Source organism: Natrix helvetica (assembly GCF_964273705.1).
Source record: "Natrix helvetica genome assembly, chromosome: 1".
Taxonomy (NCBI): domain Eukaryota; kingdom Metazoa; phylum Chordata; class Lepidosauria; order Squamata; family Natricidae; genus Natrix; species Natrix helvetica.
This window is the reverse complement of record NC_138548.1, coordinates 100093809-100115190: the sequence shown is the minus strand read 5'-3', so window position 1 is coordinate 100115190 and position 21382 is coordinate 100093809. Positions and strand designations below refer to the sequence as shown.

The 21382-nt window shown below is 38.4% G+C and overlaps 1 protein-coding gene across 2 annotated transcripts in view; it reads right to left on the bottom strand.

Annotated features, from left to right (window-relative positions):
* Nucleotides 1-14735: 14735 nt before the first annotated feature.
* Nucleotides 14736-21382, bottom strand: part of SPON1 (spondin 1) — a 333634-nt gene continuing 326987 nt past the window's right edge. For both annotated transcript variants that reach the window (XM_081938796.1, XM_081938797.1), the window contains exons 15-17: nucleotides 19915-20079; nucleotides 18795-19058; nucleotides 14736-18125 (exon numbers count right to left, since the gene is read on the bottom strand). In XM_081938796.1, coding sequence (XP_081794922.1) covers nucleotides 17962-18125; nucleotides 18795-19058; nucleotides 19915-20079 — 593 coding nt within the window. In that variant the 3' untranslated portion in view covers nucleotides 14736-17961. The remainder of the gene's footprint in view (nucleotides 18126-18794; nucleotides 19059-19914; nucleotides 20080-21382) is intronic.

Here is a 21382-nt window from a genome sequence, read left to right as displayed (position 1 = left end):
TTTGCCATAGTGATTAGAGGCCAAATCATAAAAATTAACTTCTTTGTCCCCAGAGGGGGATGCCCCAAAACACTGGGAACAAAATAAAACAATTTGCTTGGCCCGGTTGAGTGGCATATGGCAAAATTGTGCCAGTCCCCAGGCATTTTGATGAGAAAAAAATAATCAAAAATAAATCTAAAGAAAAAAAAACATAGTTTCTAAAAAATTAAAAATAAATTGACACACATAATAAAAGTCAGAAATATAGTTAAAAAGCTTATTAAAAAAAGATGTGAAAAAATAAAATAGCAAAAAACAATTTGTAGTGTTACAAAAACAACAATATTGCAAGGTAGGAAATTTTCATAAGAGTCCTTATAACAATTTCATCTTCCATCCAAAAAAAAACAAAAAACAGTCTTATGAAAGCAAAGAATTGAGAACAATAGGCAAGCAGAAAAGTCATACAGACCACATAGTCAATTAAAAGACACTGAAAAAAAATTATTTTGAAAATAAAATAAAAAAATCAAATTTTGGAATAGAAAAAATAATGTTAATAAAATCAGTCCAATTTCTACAAAAAACCCAAGGTTATTAATTTAACTGCCTAAAAAAATGGCAAAACATTTTAAAACGGAGTCTGTTGTCTTTTTAAAAAAAAACATCAAAAGAATTAGCTGACAAGTTACGCAAACCACAAATGGAATGCTCAAAATCTCATTAATCTTTTGAACTGTGGCAAGGGCACAAAAAAAAAGAAAAAATAAATCAAATAAAAAACTTTAGATAGCGGCAGACAAAAACGGACAAATCCAAACAAAGATTCCCCAATAGCTGCCATAAATTAATTAGCAAAATAACTCCTTTCAAACAAAAAAGGTTGGAACAAAAAAGACTATAACATTTTATGCAGTCATGCTTTATTAAAACTATCTACAATTCATACAATACAATACAATACAATAACAGAGTTGGAAGGGACCCTAGAGGTCCTTCAATCCAACCCCCTGCCTAGGCAGGAAACCTATACCATCTCAAACAAATAACCATTCAACATCCTCTCAAAGACCTCCAGTGTTGGGCCATTCACAAGCCCTGGAGGCAAGCCGTTCCATTGACCAACTGCTCTTAGAGGCATTCACAGATATCACTGGGGCGTTTCATACACACACTCATGGTAAAAATGAGCAAACACTCATTCTCCCCGCTCCTCCTGCTTCCCTCCTAAGAATGACCCAGAAGGAAGAGTGGGTGGGGGGAGGGGGAAATTCACACAGGCAATCACGTGGACCTCTGGAGCCATTCACTTATCACTCCCTGGGGCATGGGGGACACATATTAACATTCATACTGCAATCAAACCTTCATGCTTGCTCATGCCAAACAATTTGGAAATGATAACACACATGCATACACACACATACCATTCTTTATATAAAAGGGAATCAAACTACATTCATACCAACTTTTACCATCAACCTACTCACATTTGCACTACAATCATTAATTTCACATATAAAAATCCCATTTCATTCTTTCTTCATGCAAGGCAGTTATTACAATTACTTCAGGGAGCTGTACATAAGCCAATGAGCTCCATTTTCTATTATTAAAGGATCTCAACTTCCCTCCAGGTCTGGAGATGATTACACACTAGATTGTTAATGCCTGTCTCTGCCCTGGGGTGTTCATTTCTAATTTGGACCTGCCAGCGGACGCAGGCTAAGTTTTAAAGATCCAAATTCTATCTTGATATCCCAGCACGCGCTGGCATTTTTAAATATCAAGATGTATAAAAACAATGTACAGAGATGTTTGTCCACATATTGTTTGCATTCAGCCAGGGTTCTAGGTTGGCTCATGCTGGCATATTTTTAAAGATCCAAGATGTATGGAGACTTTCATTAACACATCATTTGCATCTGGGTGGGGCCCTTGATTCATCTGATGGTGGCCAAGAAATCAGCAAATTTGTTGACAAAATCTAAATCAAAACTGCCTTCTGGAGGCCAGGTTTTTACTTTAGGACTAATAGAGTAGGTTGGTCAGAAAAATGTGCAGAGGGTTTTTACTCAGGTTGAAGGCAAACCTTTAGTAGGAACTTCCTTCATTTCATACATACATACAAGGCAACAAAGGCAGAAAAGGAGCCAGCCCGTGGATCTACGTCAGGAAAGTCAGTAGGAGTTTCAGTAGGAAAAGAAGCAGAAGTCTCCGCCAGGGGAGCGGAGGAAGCGACTGAGACTTTGGAGGCCTCATAAGGAGGTGGTGAAACCTTCGGGGTTACGTCCGAAGGAGAAGGATTAGGAACAAAAGAAACGGAAGAATCGTCTGAAGGAGAATTAGGATAGAGAGTAAGCGATAGATTTTCGAGAAAGCGGATAGACAGTGATGCCATTAATCTTTTGGAGAGAATTAGTACGCTTCACGAGAGCGAAAAGTTCCTCTCGGTGATGAGCAGAAACTTTTGAGCCCGAGGAGCCCATGACTTACGTGTGCACAGTGGCGCGTCCGGCCGGGTAAGTTCACAGGAGTGAAGGAGAGCACACCGCTAGACAACGATCGTGCCCATGAAGACGCCAAGACAGGACTGGACGAGCCCCCAGATGTCGCTAATACAGGACTGGACGAGCCCCCAGATGTCGCTGCAAGGTTTGCGACACATTCGAGTCCGGATTCGCCTGTCTGGGCCTTCAGGGTTCTCCCTTGGGTGGGAGAACGAGCCCCGGTCCTCACCGGGAATTTGGAGGGTCCACACGTGGACGAAGGCCGCAAATTAAGACACCACACAAAGAGTTAGCTCGAGGTAGGCAAGCACAGAGTGCTTGGAGGATGTAAGCTACATTCCTCCTGACATGTTCTGCACAGACCCTTTTATTAAGCAGTTTCTTTAAGGTGGGGGAGTGGACACATACAAAGAAGTACATTCAGCAATTTTCCACAAGAAAATAATTAATAGGTATGTAGCAGTTAAGGGGTTTTCAAAAACATCCCTAATAATGCATCGTATACACAGTTAGATATTTGCAGTTAACCAACAACCTATGCAAACGCTATGCTAAGCTAAGTAAAGGTTAATTAAATACTGTGGTCAGCAAACATCCTATGTAAGTTAAAGGTCACATTCTTATGCAGGCACTATGTTAAAGGTCACATTCTTATGGCCTACTTGCGTTTCAGCTTCAGCAAGGCCTGAACCAAACTACTGTCATGCATTCACACAGATCTGGGCAGATTGCCCAAGTGACATTGTTGCCAAGGCTTTGCCTCTACTGCCCTTGTCCGTTTTATGACAATAGAACAATATCAAAGCCAAGAACATCTCTGAGTAAATATTACAAGTGGCTCAGTTTGCTTTATGACTTCCTGCAGAGGTGCTGTGGCTGGAAAATACTTTTCTTGCTGCTATGACATTTAGCAAAGAGGGAAGGCAGAAAAGTCACAGGACTTAACTAATTGTTTTACCCATTGTAAATGCTACACATAGACATTCATGTACCCAAGGCAACTTTGTTCAGAAACAGGAATAGCATTTTCCAAGCTGGTGTACTTTTCTGCTTACTCTGCAATGGGTAGATAACATTTTAGTGATTGAAAAGACCCTTTTGAGTGCTCAGTGGAAGATGGAACACGACAAGCTTCAACTGGTCCAGAATGCAGTGGCATGAGCAACAATGGGCATTCCTTCTCCGTTTGCTTCCAGGAGCCATTCAAAGTGTGGGCTGTTAGGTATGAAGCCCTATATATGGTGAAAAGAGTAAGGTTCTACATTTAGGCAACAAAAATGGAATGCACAGGTACAGTATAGGTGATACCTTGCTCAGTAGTAGTAACTGTGAAAGAGATCTTGGAGTCCTAGTGGACAACCATTTAAATATGAGCCAGCAGTGTGCAGCAGCTGCCAAAAAAGCCAACACAGTTCTAGGCTGCATCAACAGAGGGATAGAATCAAGATCACGTGAAGTGTTAATACCACTTAATAATGCCTTGGTAAGGCCACACTTGGAATACTGCATTCAGTTCTGGTCGCCACGATGTAAAAAAGATGTGGAGACTCTAGAAAGAGTGCAGAGAAGAGCAACAAAGATGATTAGGGGACTGGAGACTAAAACATATGAAGAACGGTTGCAGGAACTGGGTATGTTTAGCTTAAGAGAAAGAAGGACTAGGGGAGACATGATAGCATTGTTCCAATATCTCAGAGGTTGCCACAAAGAAGAGGGAGTCAAACTATTCTCCAAGGCACCTGAGGGTAGAACAAGAAGCAATGGGTGGAAACTAATCAAGGAGAGAAGCAACTTAGAACTGAGGGGAAATTTCCTGACAGTTAGAACAATCAATCAGTGGAACAGCTTGCCTCCAGAAGTTGTGAATGCCCCAACACTGGAAGTCTTTAAGAAGATGTTGGATAGCCATTTGTCTGAAACGGTATAGGGTTTCCTGCCTAGGCAGGGGGTTGGACTAGAAGACCTCCAAGGTCCCTTCCAACTCTACTATTGCATTGTATTGTATTGTATTGTATTGTATTATAGCATTGAGTCTTACTTGAGGAACCACCTGCCTCCCATAGTATCTTCCTGGGCAGTTTGAAATAATAGGCTGATGCACTCCAGGTTCCTTCAATTAAATCATGTCATCTATTATGACTCTTGAAGCATGGCTTTTCTTTCACAGCACCTTCCCACCTGGAATGAGGTCCCTCCCTATGATGTGAATGGTCCTCTCACTCTGCTGGTGTTTTGAAGGGGCCAAGATATGGTTCTTCACCCAGATCTTTGGTGAGGATGACTGAAATCTCTTTTTAACTTAGATTGCTTTCTTCTGTTTCCACTTTATTGCTATTCTGTGATCTCCATTAGTTATATTGTCTTGTTTTCGTGTTTTAAATCATCTGTATGCTGAGTGTCAAGTGGCATATACATTTAAATAAAAATGCAGCAGAAGAGAAGAGAAAGAACTTGGGGGGGGGGGAATCCACAAAATACTGCAAATAGAAACAGATTGACTGTGGCAAAAGAAAGCAAAGACAGTGGTGATAATAATAGGCATGTTTTTGGATGCAATGCTAAAACATCTGGAGCATTATTTGAATACCATTGGCATTGACAAAATTCAAGATCAGTTAATTGCAAAAGGCAGTTTAGTTGGAACTACTTACAGCCTGCAATTACACTATACCTTTAGAAGTTTCAAACAACATCTGCCTATCTCAGATCTTTGGGAAAGACTTGATAGGTGAACAAAAATGCCAAATTCAACCTAAACATCTGGCTGTCAGAGCAATGAATAAAATAATGATAATACATTGCCACCCTTCAAGCTGACAGAGAAAATCAGAGAGCAAGCAGATCTATTGTTTTGAGTTGCAAGGCTGAGGGTCCTAAAAGAATCTGATTTTCCAAGGAAACTATTTATGTTAATTTGACATGCCAACTTCATTAATTAACTAATGAGTGTTAATCTGATGCTTGTTGCCACCCCTGTAGCCTTGGATTATAAATATGGAATTATTCTAAATTCAACTTTGGTGGTAACCTTATCCCTGATTTTAAAATGGCCATACTCGAGTTTCGTAAGGAAATGCAGAATGCAAAGCATTTAGAACAGGCCTGTCAAACTGGTGGCCCATGGGCCGGATGCGTCATGCACAGGCCACGCCCACCCCAGCTCCACAAAGCGATATATGACGCTATGTCACAGGACGCATTGAGTTTGGCACCCATGTTTTAGAACAGTGATGGCGAACCTTTTTTGGCTCGCGTGCCACAAGTAGGGGGAGCGCAGGGGGGTCGAGTGCGGGTGTGCCGCACCCATAATGCAACGCGCGACCCCCCCAGTGCGCATGCGCACAAAACGCCTGACCCCCCATTTTTACATGTTTTTTTTGCCCTCCCCATGCTCCAGGGGCTTTATAGGAGCCTGGGGAGGGCGAAAAGAGCCTCCCCCGACCCCCCGGAGGCCCTCCGGAGGCTTCAGGGACTGTCCAGAGGCTTCCCTGAAGCCTTCGGAGTGCTTAAAACCACCCTCCGAGCAAACCGGAAGTGACTTCCGGGTTGCTCGGAGGATGGTTTTAAGCGTTCCGAAGGTTTCAGGGACGGTCCCTGAAGCCTCTGGGGGGGCGGGGGAGGCTCTTTTCACCCTCCTCAGGCTCCTATAAAGCCTCTAGAGCCTGGGGAAGGCGAAAAATAGCTTTTTAAAAGGTGAACTCAGCTGGCCAGCGCGCGCATGCGTGCTGGCCAGCTGACAGGGCAGCGCCTCACGTACCCTGACAAATGGCTCCGCGTGCCACTTGTGGCACGCGTGCCATAGGTTCGCCATCACGGTTTTAGAATATGGTTTGTCAAGAGATTTGCAACTCCTAGTATTTGTGCTTTGAATTAAGACAGTTTGAAAAGTTCATTAACCAGTACCAGGACTTGTGTATAACTGCTCAACGCTTATTTTATAGTGTCATCATCACCAGATTGCTTGCCCAGATTTCATTTTTCTCTCAACTGTTCACAGTCAACCTCCAATTGTCCATCTCATTGAGTGGACTGTAATGGACAAACATTTAGGTCCCAACAAATATTACTAGGTGAGCACTCTTCAAGATGCCACAAAGCTCTGTGTTATACATTTCTTAGAGCAGCCTTTGCAGTTGCTCTGTGAAATCTAGGGTTGAAAATCTTTAATGAAACCATCGGTAGGCCTTGTTTAACAACTGACTTGGACAGTCAGCAGTTGCAGTTAGGATGTTGATGAAGGTAATTATGGATCAGTGTCTGCATGTATGACCTTCACAGCTTCTCTTTCTTAGTCACATGTTCACCGTTACAGTTAGCATGCATTGTCCTATGCCTGACTCATTTTTTTCTCCACCGGCCCCAGCAGAAAAAATGCTTCAAAAAGCTATCTCTTATTGAGCTGTTTTTTCTCCAAGGAGCAGCCTGTCCCTAAAAAGTGCTAGCTGCAAGTTAAAAACCCAATTCTGTGACCTTAATTGGTTGATTAGAACTCTCCAGCTGGCATCTGTTGCCTGAAATTAACCAGACCTTAATAAATTTCACAGTAAAGGCTTTTTATTGTTGCCTCCTAAGCAGTTGGCTAGGCAAATAGCAAGCCCTAGCACATTCCTTTTGATGTGTATTTCCCATTGTGTGCCTGGTTACTCTCTTGTAATCCCTTCCTCTCCAATAAATCCTTTTATTGTATTAATTCTGGGCTGGACCATCTTCTTAATTTTTCGATGAGCTCAGAGTGGAGACTCTCAGGAATCCAAACCATCAGAGTAGAAATGAGAGCAGAGAATATTTTTCTTTCTTTCTTTCTCCACTTATGATGTTACCTAGTTTTGTAATGAAACATCTGCAAGAAAACAACCAAGCTCAGGGAGCACCAAGGACCCTCATTTCAACCCTGAGCTACAAATATTATCCTTATTTTTTTCTCAACCATTTGTGTTGTTTGAAGGATGTTGCAAATAATTATTTTGATAAATTTAATTCCCTCCCCCCAAGATTAGGGGCAGTTATAAGCCTGGGTTTCTGGACCCCAGAGCAATGTTCCCTCTAATTTTTTTTCCCAGTGTGCACAGAAAAGTATAGTGTTTGAGCGGCACATTTTCATGCCTGAGCCCCTGAATTTTTTTCACAGGTATTAGTGCTGACCTGAGTGGCGAGAGGGAGTTCCAGGCACCCAGCACTAAGGCAGCCTTTGCTCGGGGGGGGGGGGGGTACACCAGGGTGGGATCCAGGAGGTCAAGGCCAGGTTCAGCCTCACAGGAAGGGGCCAGGCCAAGCTGCCTCCCTCTCCTAGTCAGGATGATGCTGATGGTAAAGGCCAAGCAGCACCATGGTTATTTGGATTTTTGTGGCCCAAATAGGGCAGCCTGAAAGTACAACCACATTTATTTCAGCAGGCATCCAATCTAGTTTTTGGGGTGAGGTATCTGTGTTCCTCTATAAGAAACATAGTGGCTCTGGAAGCAGTAAACCAAAGGGCCACAGGTTCTCCAATCTTCAGTAAGTATTTTTTTTAATAAAGATTTATTTTTTATTTTTGAATAAACACAAACAGACAAAACACAAAAAACCCACAAAACCACCTTCCATTACAAATTGTAGAAAGTGTGTCAATTGGTTACAAAAACTTCCGTGCATCCTTTCCACAGTCATCACCTACAATTCATATCAAATCATATATTTTAAATCAAGTAAATTTATATATATTACTATCATCATACCTCAACCTTCATTTGACTATAATTGTTTTTACGTCCTTTTATATAAAATATTCCAGATTTAAAGCAAAACCACATAATGGCATTCCATTAGCTCTTCCCAATATCATCCAGTAACATTACATCTTTATAACATGTTCTAAATAAAAATTGGTTATATTTAATAACAGAGTTTCTAAACCACCTTTCGTAGTCACCATTTGCAATTTATATCAAATTTCCTCTTATCAAACCAATACATGTATATGCATTCTTATCATTATCAATCAATTATTTAACTGTATCCATTATCACTTCATTTTATACATGATGCTCTAAATTTAACTAAATTGACTTAATTTTTTATTATAAGCTTTCGTTACATCAACCTGTGTCTTTCCAGTAATAGTGCAATCTTATGTCTCTTGCCATTTGTGGCATTAGTATTCTGGTTATTTCCTTAGTAAGTTTTGTATGGACTTTTCTTTGCAACTTATTGCTTATTGTATATCTTGTATAAGCTCGAAACCTTCCATCTGCTTCTTCGATCAGCTTATCTTTGGTTATCACTAGTGCTTCTGACAAAATTTCTCTCCTTAGTTCCATCAATTCTTCTCTCTTTTCTTCTTCTATACTTTGAAATCTGGGGTTGAATTCCAGTCCATCTATCTCCCCTTTCTATATTCCACTCTTTCCATTTCCAACCATGCTCAGTTCACTGTCAGTATCAACAATTTTCTTGTCTCTTTGTTTATTTTTTCCTTCAGTTTTTAGAACTCTGACCTCCACTTTCTTCATTTGATGAACATCCTCAATTTTTCCATCAAATTTTACTGTTCTACGATCTATGTTCTCCAATCACTTCTCAATTTTCTGTTACTTCTAATAATTTTTCAATTTCAAACATAATCTTTTGCAATATTAAGGTTTCTTTTTCATGTTGCGCCATTCTTCCAACTTGTAAACACTGCCATTTGAAACTTATTATTAAATTTAAAGCAAGTTCATTTATAATCTTTCAAGACAAGGCTTTGTTTTCACTCCACTTCAGCTGCCAATAAAGCTTCCAAAGAGCACCTGTGTAAACAACCCATGCTCTTCTCACTATCACTCTCTGTTAACAAGCTGAGGATCCTTGAAATGCAAAGTCAAATGATCAAAGAGAAAAAAGAAAAGGCAATATTTCCAAGCCTTCCAAGCCTCCAGCCTCCAAGTGGCAGTGTTACTTCCTTTCCCTCTATTATTACAGCCCTCTTTGTATTCCTTTTATATCTTCTTTATATTACAGGCTTAAAGAAAACAAATTTTATTTTATTTTTTTATTAAAATGTTTAATAAATTTTACAATTATCACCCCCCTTACCCTCCCCTCTTCCCCCCTCCCTCCCCACGACCTCCCAGAGCAAAATACAGGGTATAAACATTTAACAACCATACGCTAACATAAGCTAACTAATTTTAACATGTTACTATTCTTGTGCTTTAACTCCCTTTTTATTAAACTAACTTTGAATAAATTGTAACATTCTTTATGCCTTCATTCATAAGCTAACTGAAATTTTTTAGTCCGGTATTTATTTTGAATATAGTCAATCCATCTTCTCCAGTCCAGCTTGTACTTCTCATCTGAGTGATCCTTCAAATATGCTGAAATTTTGGCCATCTCTGCTAAGTTTACTACTTTTAATGTCCATTCTTGAATAGTAGGCAACTCTTCCTTCTTCCAGTATTGCGCCACCAACAATCTTGCTGCCGTCGTTAGGTTCAAGATGAGATTAGTCTCTATGACAGTACAGTCTGAAACTATGCCTAACAAAAACAACTGGGGTGTAAACTTTATCCTCTTTTTCAAAATATTTTGAATAACCCACCATATTTTTATCCAAAATGCTTTAACTTTTTTACAAGTCCACCAAATATGGTAGTACGTGGCATCAGCACAGTCACATCTCCAACATTTAGATTGTAGGTTCGGATAAATACAGGCTAGCCTCTTTGGATCTAAATGCCATCTGTACAACATCTTGTAGAAATTCTCTCTCAAGTTCTGAGCTTGTGTAAATTTTACATTTCCTACCCAAATCTTCTATATTGCATCATCATAAACTTATCAATTTTAATTAGTGCCTCCACAAGTTTGTTATCCAACTTTGTATTGGCCTCATTAATTTCTTCCACCTTCTCATCAAGAGATGCCATGTAGCCAAATAATCCTTTAAGTGCCTCAACTATATCCTCCCTTATCTCTTGGTTACGTGTTTGGATTACTTCGGGACAGTTTAGGTCCAAAAGGACACCCAGCGGCAAAACTATCGACTGCGATCTTGGAGCCCCAAGATTGCACATCGTGTCGTTGCAACATCAACTCCTCCTTTTTCCAATCTTCAGTAAGTATTGAGTCGACTGTGATGGAACAGAATGCAAGATTAACAATTTGAGTCTTACACAGTGTTTCCGAAGAATGCAATATTATATATTGCTATGGTGCCTTTGTGGCTTGATATGTACTGTTTGGGTGTTCTAGGACAACCACCGTTGTGCTTACAACAATACAAGGTCTGTGATCTTAATCTGGGAGCATATTAAAGTCTTTTGCTTAGTGCCTACTGAATTGAGAGTACCATGTCTAGTGAATGAGGAGAGGGTGTTGCATATCATCCGAGTGGGCTAAAATTGTTTTGTTTCTCAGAATGATACAAAACATTGCACAAAATGAAGTGATGAAAACACAGCAATAGAGATTATAGGTTAGTATGCCTGCAGATAGAAGAATAATAGCTATCTGTTGGTTATCTTGACATGGACATAAATTCTATTCTACTGCTATAATCTATAGCCTGTAGTAAAATTGCTTATTCTTAAACAGAAGAATCTGGATATACCTACTTTCTTGACAGTTAATAAGATGATAATGTGAAGGTTTTACATTAATATTATTTGAAAGTCCAGGAAATTGTATCCTTACTTTCATTTCTAAGTTATTCCAGTCAACATTTCCCTGGGAGCAATGCTTGTTTTCTAGAAAAAGAAATCTTGAGATTCAATTCAATTTCTTTGAATAATGTCACTCTACCAGTCTGAAATCGTTGTTCTCCCCCCCCTTTTGCAGCTCTCCGTCTACTTCAAATAATGTCCAGTTAATGTCCATCTACTAAATAAGGTCCAATTCCAGCATGAATTTTTTTTCTTCCTAGTGTTGGCCAGCAAATACAGTATCAATTTTTTTCTAAGATCAACCAAGTGTTTGATCTATTGGGCACAAAACTGAGAAGTAGTTTGTTCTGGTGGTTAAGGTACCACATTAGAAACTAAGAGACTATAAATTCTAGCTGTGCATTAGGCATGAAAGCTGGCTGGGTGATTTTAGGCCAGTCACTTTCTCTTGGCCCATGATGTCAGGTTTGGGTCATAAAATGGTCCAACATGAGTACTGGCAATAATATGGATGCAAGGAGCCTTGCACAAATTAAATGTTGCCTGAAACTATCTATCTATCTATCTATCTATCTATCTATCTATCTATCTATCTATCTATCTATCTATCTATCTATCATCTATCTATCTATCTATCTATCTATCTATCTATCTATCTATCTATCTATCGTCTGTCTGTCTGTCTATCTATCTATCTATCATCTATCTATCTATCTATCTATCTATCTATCTATCTATCTATCTATCATCTATCTATCTATCTATCTATCTATCATCAAAAGAATGCTGCAGGGATGAAAACAGAGGGAGCCTTTAGAATTATAATCATGGTTAAAGTAATAAAGCATACATTTATAACAGGAGGAAAGGGAGTATTAAATGCCTTATCCCCCCCGCAGATATACAGAACATTTCAATACTCTCCACATCCATTCAAAAGGAAATAAGAAGCAGTTAATTGTACCCAAGTCGGAGAAAGGATTTGCAAATAAAGAATGTATATTTGTTTCTCACAGAACCATAGATTTAACAGGGACTATTTAGATCATCAGGGCCATGCAGCTATTCAAATTAAAGCATGGCTAACAAAGATCTATCCAGCTTCTGCTTGAAGATACACATTCATAGGAATTAAAACATCTCTTAGATAATTATTTCCATTGTCAAACTCTTAGGACATTTCTTCCTTTTAACCAGAATATGGCTTTGGTTACTTAAAACCTTTCTGGGACAGTGCTATGCTTGAAAGTATGAGAGGGGAGACAACACAGCAAAGACTTAAAGAGTTTTATTGTCAGGTCTGCCATCTCATCACCTAAGTCCTGCTTTGCTTCAATGGCATCCTGCCATAAAAGGAGTGAGAGAGGAAGGAGGGGATATAGGAAGGAGTGAATGACAGAATGAGAAAAACCAGAAGAGTCAACCCAGAACAGAGCCTGGCAAATCCAAGGAGCCAAGTGTGGGAATGGAATGCGAACACCCACCAAAGAATGTTTAGGACTTTAGGACTGCTACCAAAACCCATCACTTGAACGCTATTGGACATTTATGAAAGCAACAAGTGGGGAGGGCCCAGGAGAAGAGAAAAGAACTGGATTTATGTGGGAATATTCAAATCTAGCTTTGCTATGCTGTAACCACTTGGCTTCAGTAAAAGTGATACCTTTCATTACAATTGGAGTTGAGGGTCTTTCTTTCCTAAACATCTAAGCTGAGACAGGACTGACAGTTATCATGTCCCCATTAGCCATATTTTCTAACGACTAAATCTACGTTGGTCCCTTACTTTGCTCATAGGGCTTATTTTCCAGTCCCCTGATAATCCTTCTTTGAATTTGTTTCTGGTGTTTTTAATCTTTATTGGATTCTGGTGCCCAGAATTGGATACACCATTTTAAAAAGGAGTCTGGTAATGTAGTCTAGAGTGGAATTATTGTGTCCCTTGAGCTGGAAACAATATCGTTAATGTAACCTAAAATTCTGTTGGTTATTTTTGCAGCCATACTGGTTCCTAGTCCAATTTTGATATTTACCGTTCTAAAATCTGTTTTATTTACTATATTGTTATGCTTTGTGATACATATGAAATAAAATATGAATAATTTTGTATCTAATGCTTCTAGTATTATTTCTTTAGAACATTCATTCTGAATACATGCCCTTGTTTGTTTATAGGTTTCAGAAATTTTAAATGGCTAAGCTCATAGGAAAATTAAAATTAAATGTATCTGCCATTTGTAATAAAAAGCATGTTGCACAGGCTTCTTTAAAATAATAATTCAGAACAATTTTCTTTGCTTTAATTTAAGCAGCTCTAAGTTGCTTATTTTCTCATAGCTGAAAAAAATAGAGACTGTTGTGTTAGTTATAATCAATATGCAACTGGGAATAGTCTTGCTAGTTTCGGTGTTGCATAAAATGTTTTAATTGGTTCAGTTTTCCAAGGAGAATTCTAAATCTCAATGTTGAAAAAGCCTCGTGAGCACGTTGCATGGTGACGTTTTGTACAGTACTTACTGTGGCTGTTATAATGCATCTCTTCGAGAAACATGTACTGCAACTGAGTGTTTAAATGGTTACCTTGCAGAATGGACAGTGTTAGTTCAGGGAAGGACAATAGTGGCAGATGGTCCATGTCTATTATGCAGAAGATCCCATGTTCAATTCACAATGTCTACAAAAGTACCATGTAGCATATAATACAAAATATCCCTGGCTTGAATTCTCAAAAACGGCTACTGATCCAAATAGAACTATTGGGATGGGTGGAAATGTTCATATGGATATCAATTTATACTAGATTAATAATCAGAGCACATAGTCAGTGACACTGTCTTGAAAGTGGGTCTCCCCGCCCTTAGTTCTAAGTTGCTTCTCTCCTTGATTAGTTTCCACCCATCACTTCTCCTCCTACCCTCAGGTGCCTTGGATAATAGTTTGACCCCCTCTTCTTGTGGCAACCCCTGAGATATTAGAACATTGCTATCATGTCTCCCCTCGTCCTTCTTTTCATTAAACTAGACATACCCAGTTCCTGCAACCGTTCTTCATATGTTTTAGCTTCCAGTCCCCTAACCATCTTTGTTGCTCTTCTCTGCACTTTTTCTAGAGTCTCCACATCTTTTTTACATTCTGGCGACCAAAACTGGATGCAGTATTCCAAGTGTGGCCTTACCAAGGCGTTATAAAGTGGCATTAACACTTCACGTGATCTTGATTCTATTCCTGTGTTTATGCAGCCTAGAACTGTGTTGGCTTTTTTGGCAGCTGCTGCACATGGCTGTCTCATATTTAAATGTCCACGAGGACTCCAAGATCCCTCTCATAGTTACTACTATTGAGTCAGGTACCACATATACTGTACCTGTGCATTTTGTTTTTCTTGCCTAAATGTAGAACCTTACTTTTTTCACCATTGAATTTCATTTTGTTAGATAGGACCCAATGTTCGAGTTTATCAAGATCCTATTTAAGATTCATACCTCAATGTTGCACAGTGCTAACATATTTCAGGAAAAGATGGCTGAGACCTGAAGACATGTATTTTCAAAGGGTTTTGCCTGTCACTTCTAATCTGATGCTGTACTATTAAACTAAAGTACATGCATGTTTTTGTTTTCATAGTAAAGATGTCTTTATTCCAAAATAATAATGTGTTAGCCAGACAACTACATACAAAACATCTACACAAGACTTTGGTAAGAAATATATCCATAACAGTTTTCTCAAAAATTTCATTGCAAACCCAAAGTAACAAGAAAACTTAAAATAAAAGAGGGTCTTTTCTGATTTTTTTTTAAAAAACCAAGTAGCTTTTATTAAAACCTATTGTACATATGATCCCCCCCAGCATTTCTGTTCATTGCTTGTAAAGTTTCTACAGATTATTTTTTAAAAAAAAAACAACAACAAAGAAGAACAAGAAGATATACCAATGTTAATAAATGGTCAGTGAGGTGTATAAAATTTTTATAGCTACTGTATACCTGCATTTTGGTTCTCAAGTGTGCAAGAGACATGAATTATTGTAAAAAAAAAAAAAAACAACCAACCCTCCATATATTTTAGTTGGTTGATGTGGACCCAACATTATACTACAAGGTTTGTAGCAATTCAGAAATATGTATTCCATATTACAATGGGTTCGTTTTTTTAACATAGAAATCTTAAGGGTTTCAATACATTAGATATAATTAAATTCTTCTAAATTCAGTGGTACAAGGTAATCTTAATTAAAGTCCGTAATTAAAAGAATGGAATAACTATAATTGGATTGGATTTCTTCTGGTTCCCCCCCCCCTTCATTTTCTTCTGATACTTTTTATGTATTATTCTGTAAAGAGTCACAAGCTTCAAGACAAAAAATCCTTTGAAACAAATTAGAATATTTTCTTTTTTTTTCAGTATGAACTGGGACAACCACTGATATAAGATGGAAATTATATTCATCTGCAAGCTTTGTCATGCTTTCTGATAGCAATCCTTTGAAAAGTTAGCCAACCGTTCCTAATACTATTAGACATTAAAGAAATTAAAGGCAACTGTGCAACAATTCTGTCAGTCAAATATAGCCCCCAGTGAAATACCAATTCTGAATTCCTCTGAAATCAGGCGCAGTGTTTGTACTTAGTTCACAAGAGCCAACACTCTTCTAAGACAGTCACCAATATTTAATACATCACAGAATAAAAGGAACTGTTTGTTGCAGTTAAATTCATCAGGACTGTACACATTTCATGCATTTTTGGATTGGACGGATGACTAATTTATCATCATAAAACAAAAGAACCTTTAATATCTGAAGACCGGGGATCCCAATACTGATAGCAACTTGGAAAATATTTGCTGTTTCAAGATGTTTCCACTCTATACGTGCCCATATGCTGGACTTATAGAACTCCTATGTTCACTCTCTGCCTTGGACTCCAGTGTTTTTGGGTGAGTTACATTAAAAATGACTGGCTGTTCAGAATGAAAAAGTACAATAATTGTAATATAATTTATAAGGGTACATTTCTAGCAAGCTAGTTGAGCCATAGCCTTATCTAGATTTAGATGGAGGAACTTTGGAAACTTCATAAAAAGGAAGATTGTGTGGTCATATGGAAGTGATGAATGAAAGTATATGTACCTGTACATAAATCTTTAGGGGAAAAGAACTCTGCTAATATTTGGAAACTAAAAATCCCTTTATGGCCACCCTTGTGCCCCTAAGGTGCTAAGGATTTCTGCTATCTAAAAAGGCCAAGCCAGTTAATTCTGTAAATATATTGACCCAATTCCTGCTTGACATGATCAGGCTTCATGCTTTTAAGTTATAATTTTCTGTTTTGGGATCTAATGTGTACTGGCATTTGGCATTTATTAATTTAAGCCATCTTGTTTTTCGTTTGCAAGACATGACACATAGTTACATATTAAATTGCAGATAGACAATCTGATTTTTTTTTGATGGGGGTCTTTTCAACCATCTGTGTTGACTAGGGATTATGGAAGCTGAAATCTAAAAGTTCAAGCTATAAGCCTGTAATAATATTTTATAATACAAATATAGGAGCTTTCATCTTCATTCCTAAAATGTCCCTAAGGAACCTGTCAGTGGTACTGGCATTTATCTAATCCTTCAACTTCATGACATTTTTCAAATAGCTATGCTTTTTCCTTTGCTCTTTGTGAGTAGGGGTGTGCATGATTGGAAATTAGGAACACCATGTTCCCACAAAGCAGCTATTTTCTCCATGTGCTTTGTTCCCTATGACCATTGAGTTGCAGAGTAGAAAAATATAGCAAAAACATGATGAATGCAGTGACATTTATGTAAGAGGAATAGAAGCCAAATTAAATTGTTGTGTGACAAAGAAGCAAAAGTAAATTCTGAACCGAACAAAATAAAATGTTCTTTAATTTGTCCTGGACTTGGTGGATAGAATAAGATCAGCTACTTTTGAGCTGGGTAGATTCACATCTTTTGTGAGTATTTATATTGTTTATTTACACTGGATAACTCTGTAAAAGTCCACAATTTCTCCTCAAGTTTCTGAAATGTATTTGCCTAGCAATGTTGCATGCAAGGAGAACTTGTTAAGGGAGGATATTTTCCTGTACTTTATCACCTAGCATACGACTGTGAGAGAGTATGGAAGGTATTTTTAAATGCAGCTTACTGGCTAATTAACACATGGCTTACAGATGGAAAATTGTTCCTCGTGACTCTTCAATGTCTGGGCAGCTTATGTTTGCTTTCCTTTCTTAATGGAAACAATCATAAGGTGATTTATTTAATAGGGGTCTAAGCAATTGCAGGAAGGAGAAAAGGGATACTGTCAAAGGATTGCTATAAATACCATTTTTTTTACATTGCTGATGGTTGAAGATCAATATGCACCTGTAGTATTATTAAAGTAATTCCTTGGCACAGCTGTATAAACACAGAGGCACTGCTTTGAATATTTTGAAAATGGTTTCCAAATATTTAGGTTTGCAGTATCATTTTTGCATGCATCCCTAGTATTTACAGGGACTGTTTCTATGATTATGGTTTGTCCACACAGATATGTCTATAATTTCAGTGTTATAAGATTTCACAATGACTTCACTAGTTTTATGCGTTAAGGGCTAGCTGGAGCATTAAGGAACTACTCTCAGCCGATATTTGTAAGGAAGTATTTATAAAATAGATCTCTTGCACCAGCAAGACTACTTAAGCAAACCACACTGCAAAAAATGAAGACTAATATACACAATTTATATATTTTCTCTTTTTTTAAAAAAAAATCAAACCAAGGTTGATTTTTTTTTTTACATTTATCTCAGGAGTGCATTATTCAAAAGACTTCGGTTTGCTAACAGGGATGAACATTGCAGGCTCTTAATTCCTTCTTGTCTTTGCAGCTAGTGAACTGACTGCTTTTGAAACGCTTCTTGACAGTCATAAACCTCTCCTGGATTCCACCCCCACACAGTTTGGTGCATTCTGACCAAGCAGTCCATGGCTTCATTTTACAACCTAAAATAAAAATAACAGAGAAGCAACATAAGAATCACTTTAATGCTTGAATCCCTTGAAATTTCCCTTTTCTTCACAAGTGGTAGTTCTATTGCTACTTGTTTTGGAAATGGAAAGATAAGATCTATAAACCATGAGATCCTACAGATTACTCTAGAGTTATACCTGGATGATGTTTGTACTTGCTGAAAGTTCTAATTGGTTTGAATGATCTAACATTTCCATATGTGGCAGTTCATAGGTCTGTTTGTGACTATAGTATCTAATAGTCACACACTGGAGCATATGAATGGATTATTTTGGAACTTCGTATTGCAGGTTTTCTTTCCATTCTTTTCCTTTCCTTTCCTCCTTTTTTCTTCCTTTCCTTTCCCTTCCCTTCAGTCTTGACGTCTAGGAAGGAAGGAAGGAAGGAAGGAAGGAAAGAAGGAAGGAAGGAAGGAAGGAAGGAAGGAAGGAAGGAAGGAAGGATTTCCTTTATTTGGTTATCTATAGTTGTTTAATCATCTAAACCCAAGAATTTATGGAAAACATTCAGATTCCTGGAAAGTAGTTAGGGATCATTGAAGGAAGAAGTACTAACAAGAATATAAATTAGTAAAGTACTTCTCTGTTGCACAGCTCATTTTTTTAATGGAAGGATTGCTCTGTGAGTTTTACTACGCTTACCTGGAAATTGTCCACCATCTACATCTTCTTTCGCTTGTTCACTCCTCCTTTTCTCCCGAGATTCTTTCCAGCGCCTTTTCTCAATATTGGGGTTTCTCAAGCATTTTCTTATTCGGCATTTTTTACGCTGTACAGTTTCAGGGCATGACGCTCCTCCAAACTGAGGTTCCATTTTGATCATTCTTGTCCTGATCATATGGCCTTTCCCACAAGACTTATTGCATTCGGACCACTGAGACCATTCTGTCAGATCACAGTCAATTGCTAGAGAAGCAAGGATGAAAAATAGGATGCTTAGCCTTAACTTACTTAGGTGGAACAATCTGGTTTAGCAGAAGAAGAATTTACTTCTTTTTACTCTCACTATGAGAAAAAAAATGAACATTTAGGTTGATGATGACATGGAATGAATTTTGTACAAGCTTACCCTGAAAATACATTAGCAAGACCACCTTCTCACTAAGCTCTGACAGCAGTATATTCATACCGTATTGGAAATTATCACCCATCAGAAATTAATTCTGGAGCAGATTTATAGGAAGGATGTGGATGGAAAAATGCAGAAGATTGGAGAGGAAAAGGATTAGAAATGGGGGAGGGGCAAACCTTGATTCCAACGATTGACGGATGGTACCTTTTATAAAAAATACTGTGAAAATATGTGAGAAATACATTCAATTATTCGTCAGGGTTTTACAATCTGGAATGGCACAAATTTAATCATTTTGTATTGCTACTTTAAAACCGATGTTGTTGTTTTTTATCACGTTCCTGACTATTTTCCATAGAAACTTCATTGGAGGTAAGAAAAAATGTCTCTATAACAAAGTTATATTAATATGGCAAAACTCATTTTAGCAATGGCAATGAACACTTTCTTAAAATACAGGTCATTTTTTCCCTATATATGTAGTACTTGAGAAAACGTTAGGAATTTGTTTCTGGTGCGCAAATGGTGCTTTACAGTAGCAAAGCGATGCATCATGCTTGTCGACACTTTGCTTTTGTATAGGAAGAGTAATGTACCTAACACATTTCTGCTTGTCTGTTGTGTGGAATAGAAGAAATAAATAAAGCCAACTGTAAAATTAATATTCATACTTGAGATATCTATACTTACGACACTCCGGCAGCATGCATTTCTCTACTTGTTCTAGTTCTTCATTGCAATCTCCAAGCTCTGCAGCAGATTTTAGCATCCTTTGCCTGGTCCTCATCCCCTTTCCACAAGTGACGCTGCAGTCGCTCCATTCAGACCAAGGAGAAAGCAGGCAGGGAATGGTATCTAGGGCAGGTTGGGAGGGGAAAGAGGATGAGATCATTCCATTTCAACAGCAAATCTGCAAGTGATGATCAAACTGGCGAACAAGTGATCCATCTACCCAGTCATCAAGAGTGGGGGGGGGAGGACAACTTGCTATGGACAACTCACCACTTGCTGTGGCCAACTCACCACTAGACAACTCACCAACTCACCGTGGTAACTCGCCAATGGGACAAGAGCTACACTACTACTGAAGAAATGATGGAATAAAATCATTGAAGAAAGGATAGGAAAGGAGGGATAAAGTGAAATGTGAATGACAAAAAATCAAAATAATATTTCAATTATTTTAAATAATTAAACTGAATTGTTGAATTGTTCTGCTGTGAGTTGCCCCATGGAGAGTTGGTTGTGATGAGTTATCTTGCGGCAAACTGGCTGTGGTGAGTTGACCATGGCAAAATGGCCATGACAAGTAGGCAGAAGCGAGTTGGCCAGTGTGAGTTGGCCGCAGCAAGTTCTCCCATTCCACGTCAAGGGAAAGGATAGCTATTTGATAATGACTAAAATGAAACTGGATTGAAATACGTACAGGTCTTCCAGCATCTAATGATTCCAGTCTGTATTTTGCTGCATCTGAATGATCTACTTTAATAACAAAGTGGATGATTTAAGAACTTCTTCAATCTGGGTCGACCGGAAGTTCTCTAGCTGAACAGAAGTGGGGGGAGGGGGGAGCTCTGAAGAGTCTCAAATGAACCCTGTCTGACAAACCAATTCTGAGATCCTTTTTGGATCATAACCCCCCAGAAGGGGGGGGGGGCGAAGAAGGGGCAGCGTCTCATCAAACCCAGAGGGAGGCAACAGGTCCCTCACAGGTCAGAGATTTGCTTTCTGAATCAGAGTAGGGATGGCAGCATGGCAATATGGATGCACAAGAAGCTGGCTTCCAGCCAAAGCAACTGAACAGGAGCGGGCAGGATGAGATGAAAGACTGGTAAAAAGATCTCATTAACCCACGGTCATAAATCAAAACTTGAAAAAGATAAAGAATCTTGAGTGTATAAATAATATAAATGGACAGATCCGGATTTTGGCAAAAAGAAAGAAAGAAAAGGAAAAATGGAGGGTTGAATCACTAGCCCCAAAAAAGCCATTTGCTTGAAACAATTTGGACAGAAAAGGAGAAAGTAGAGAAGTGACAAACCCACTCAAATACAAACTCTAAATTTGGTTTTGGATTTGATATAGAAACCAAACATACTGAGGAGATTTGCTTCATCTGAATTTCTTCTAATAATATACCTTAAGTAACTCCAATTAA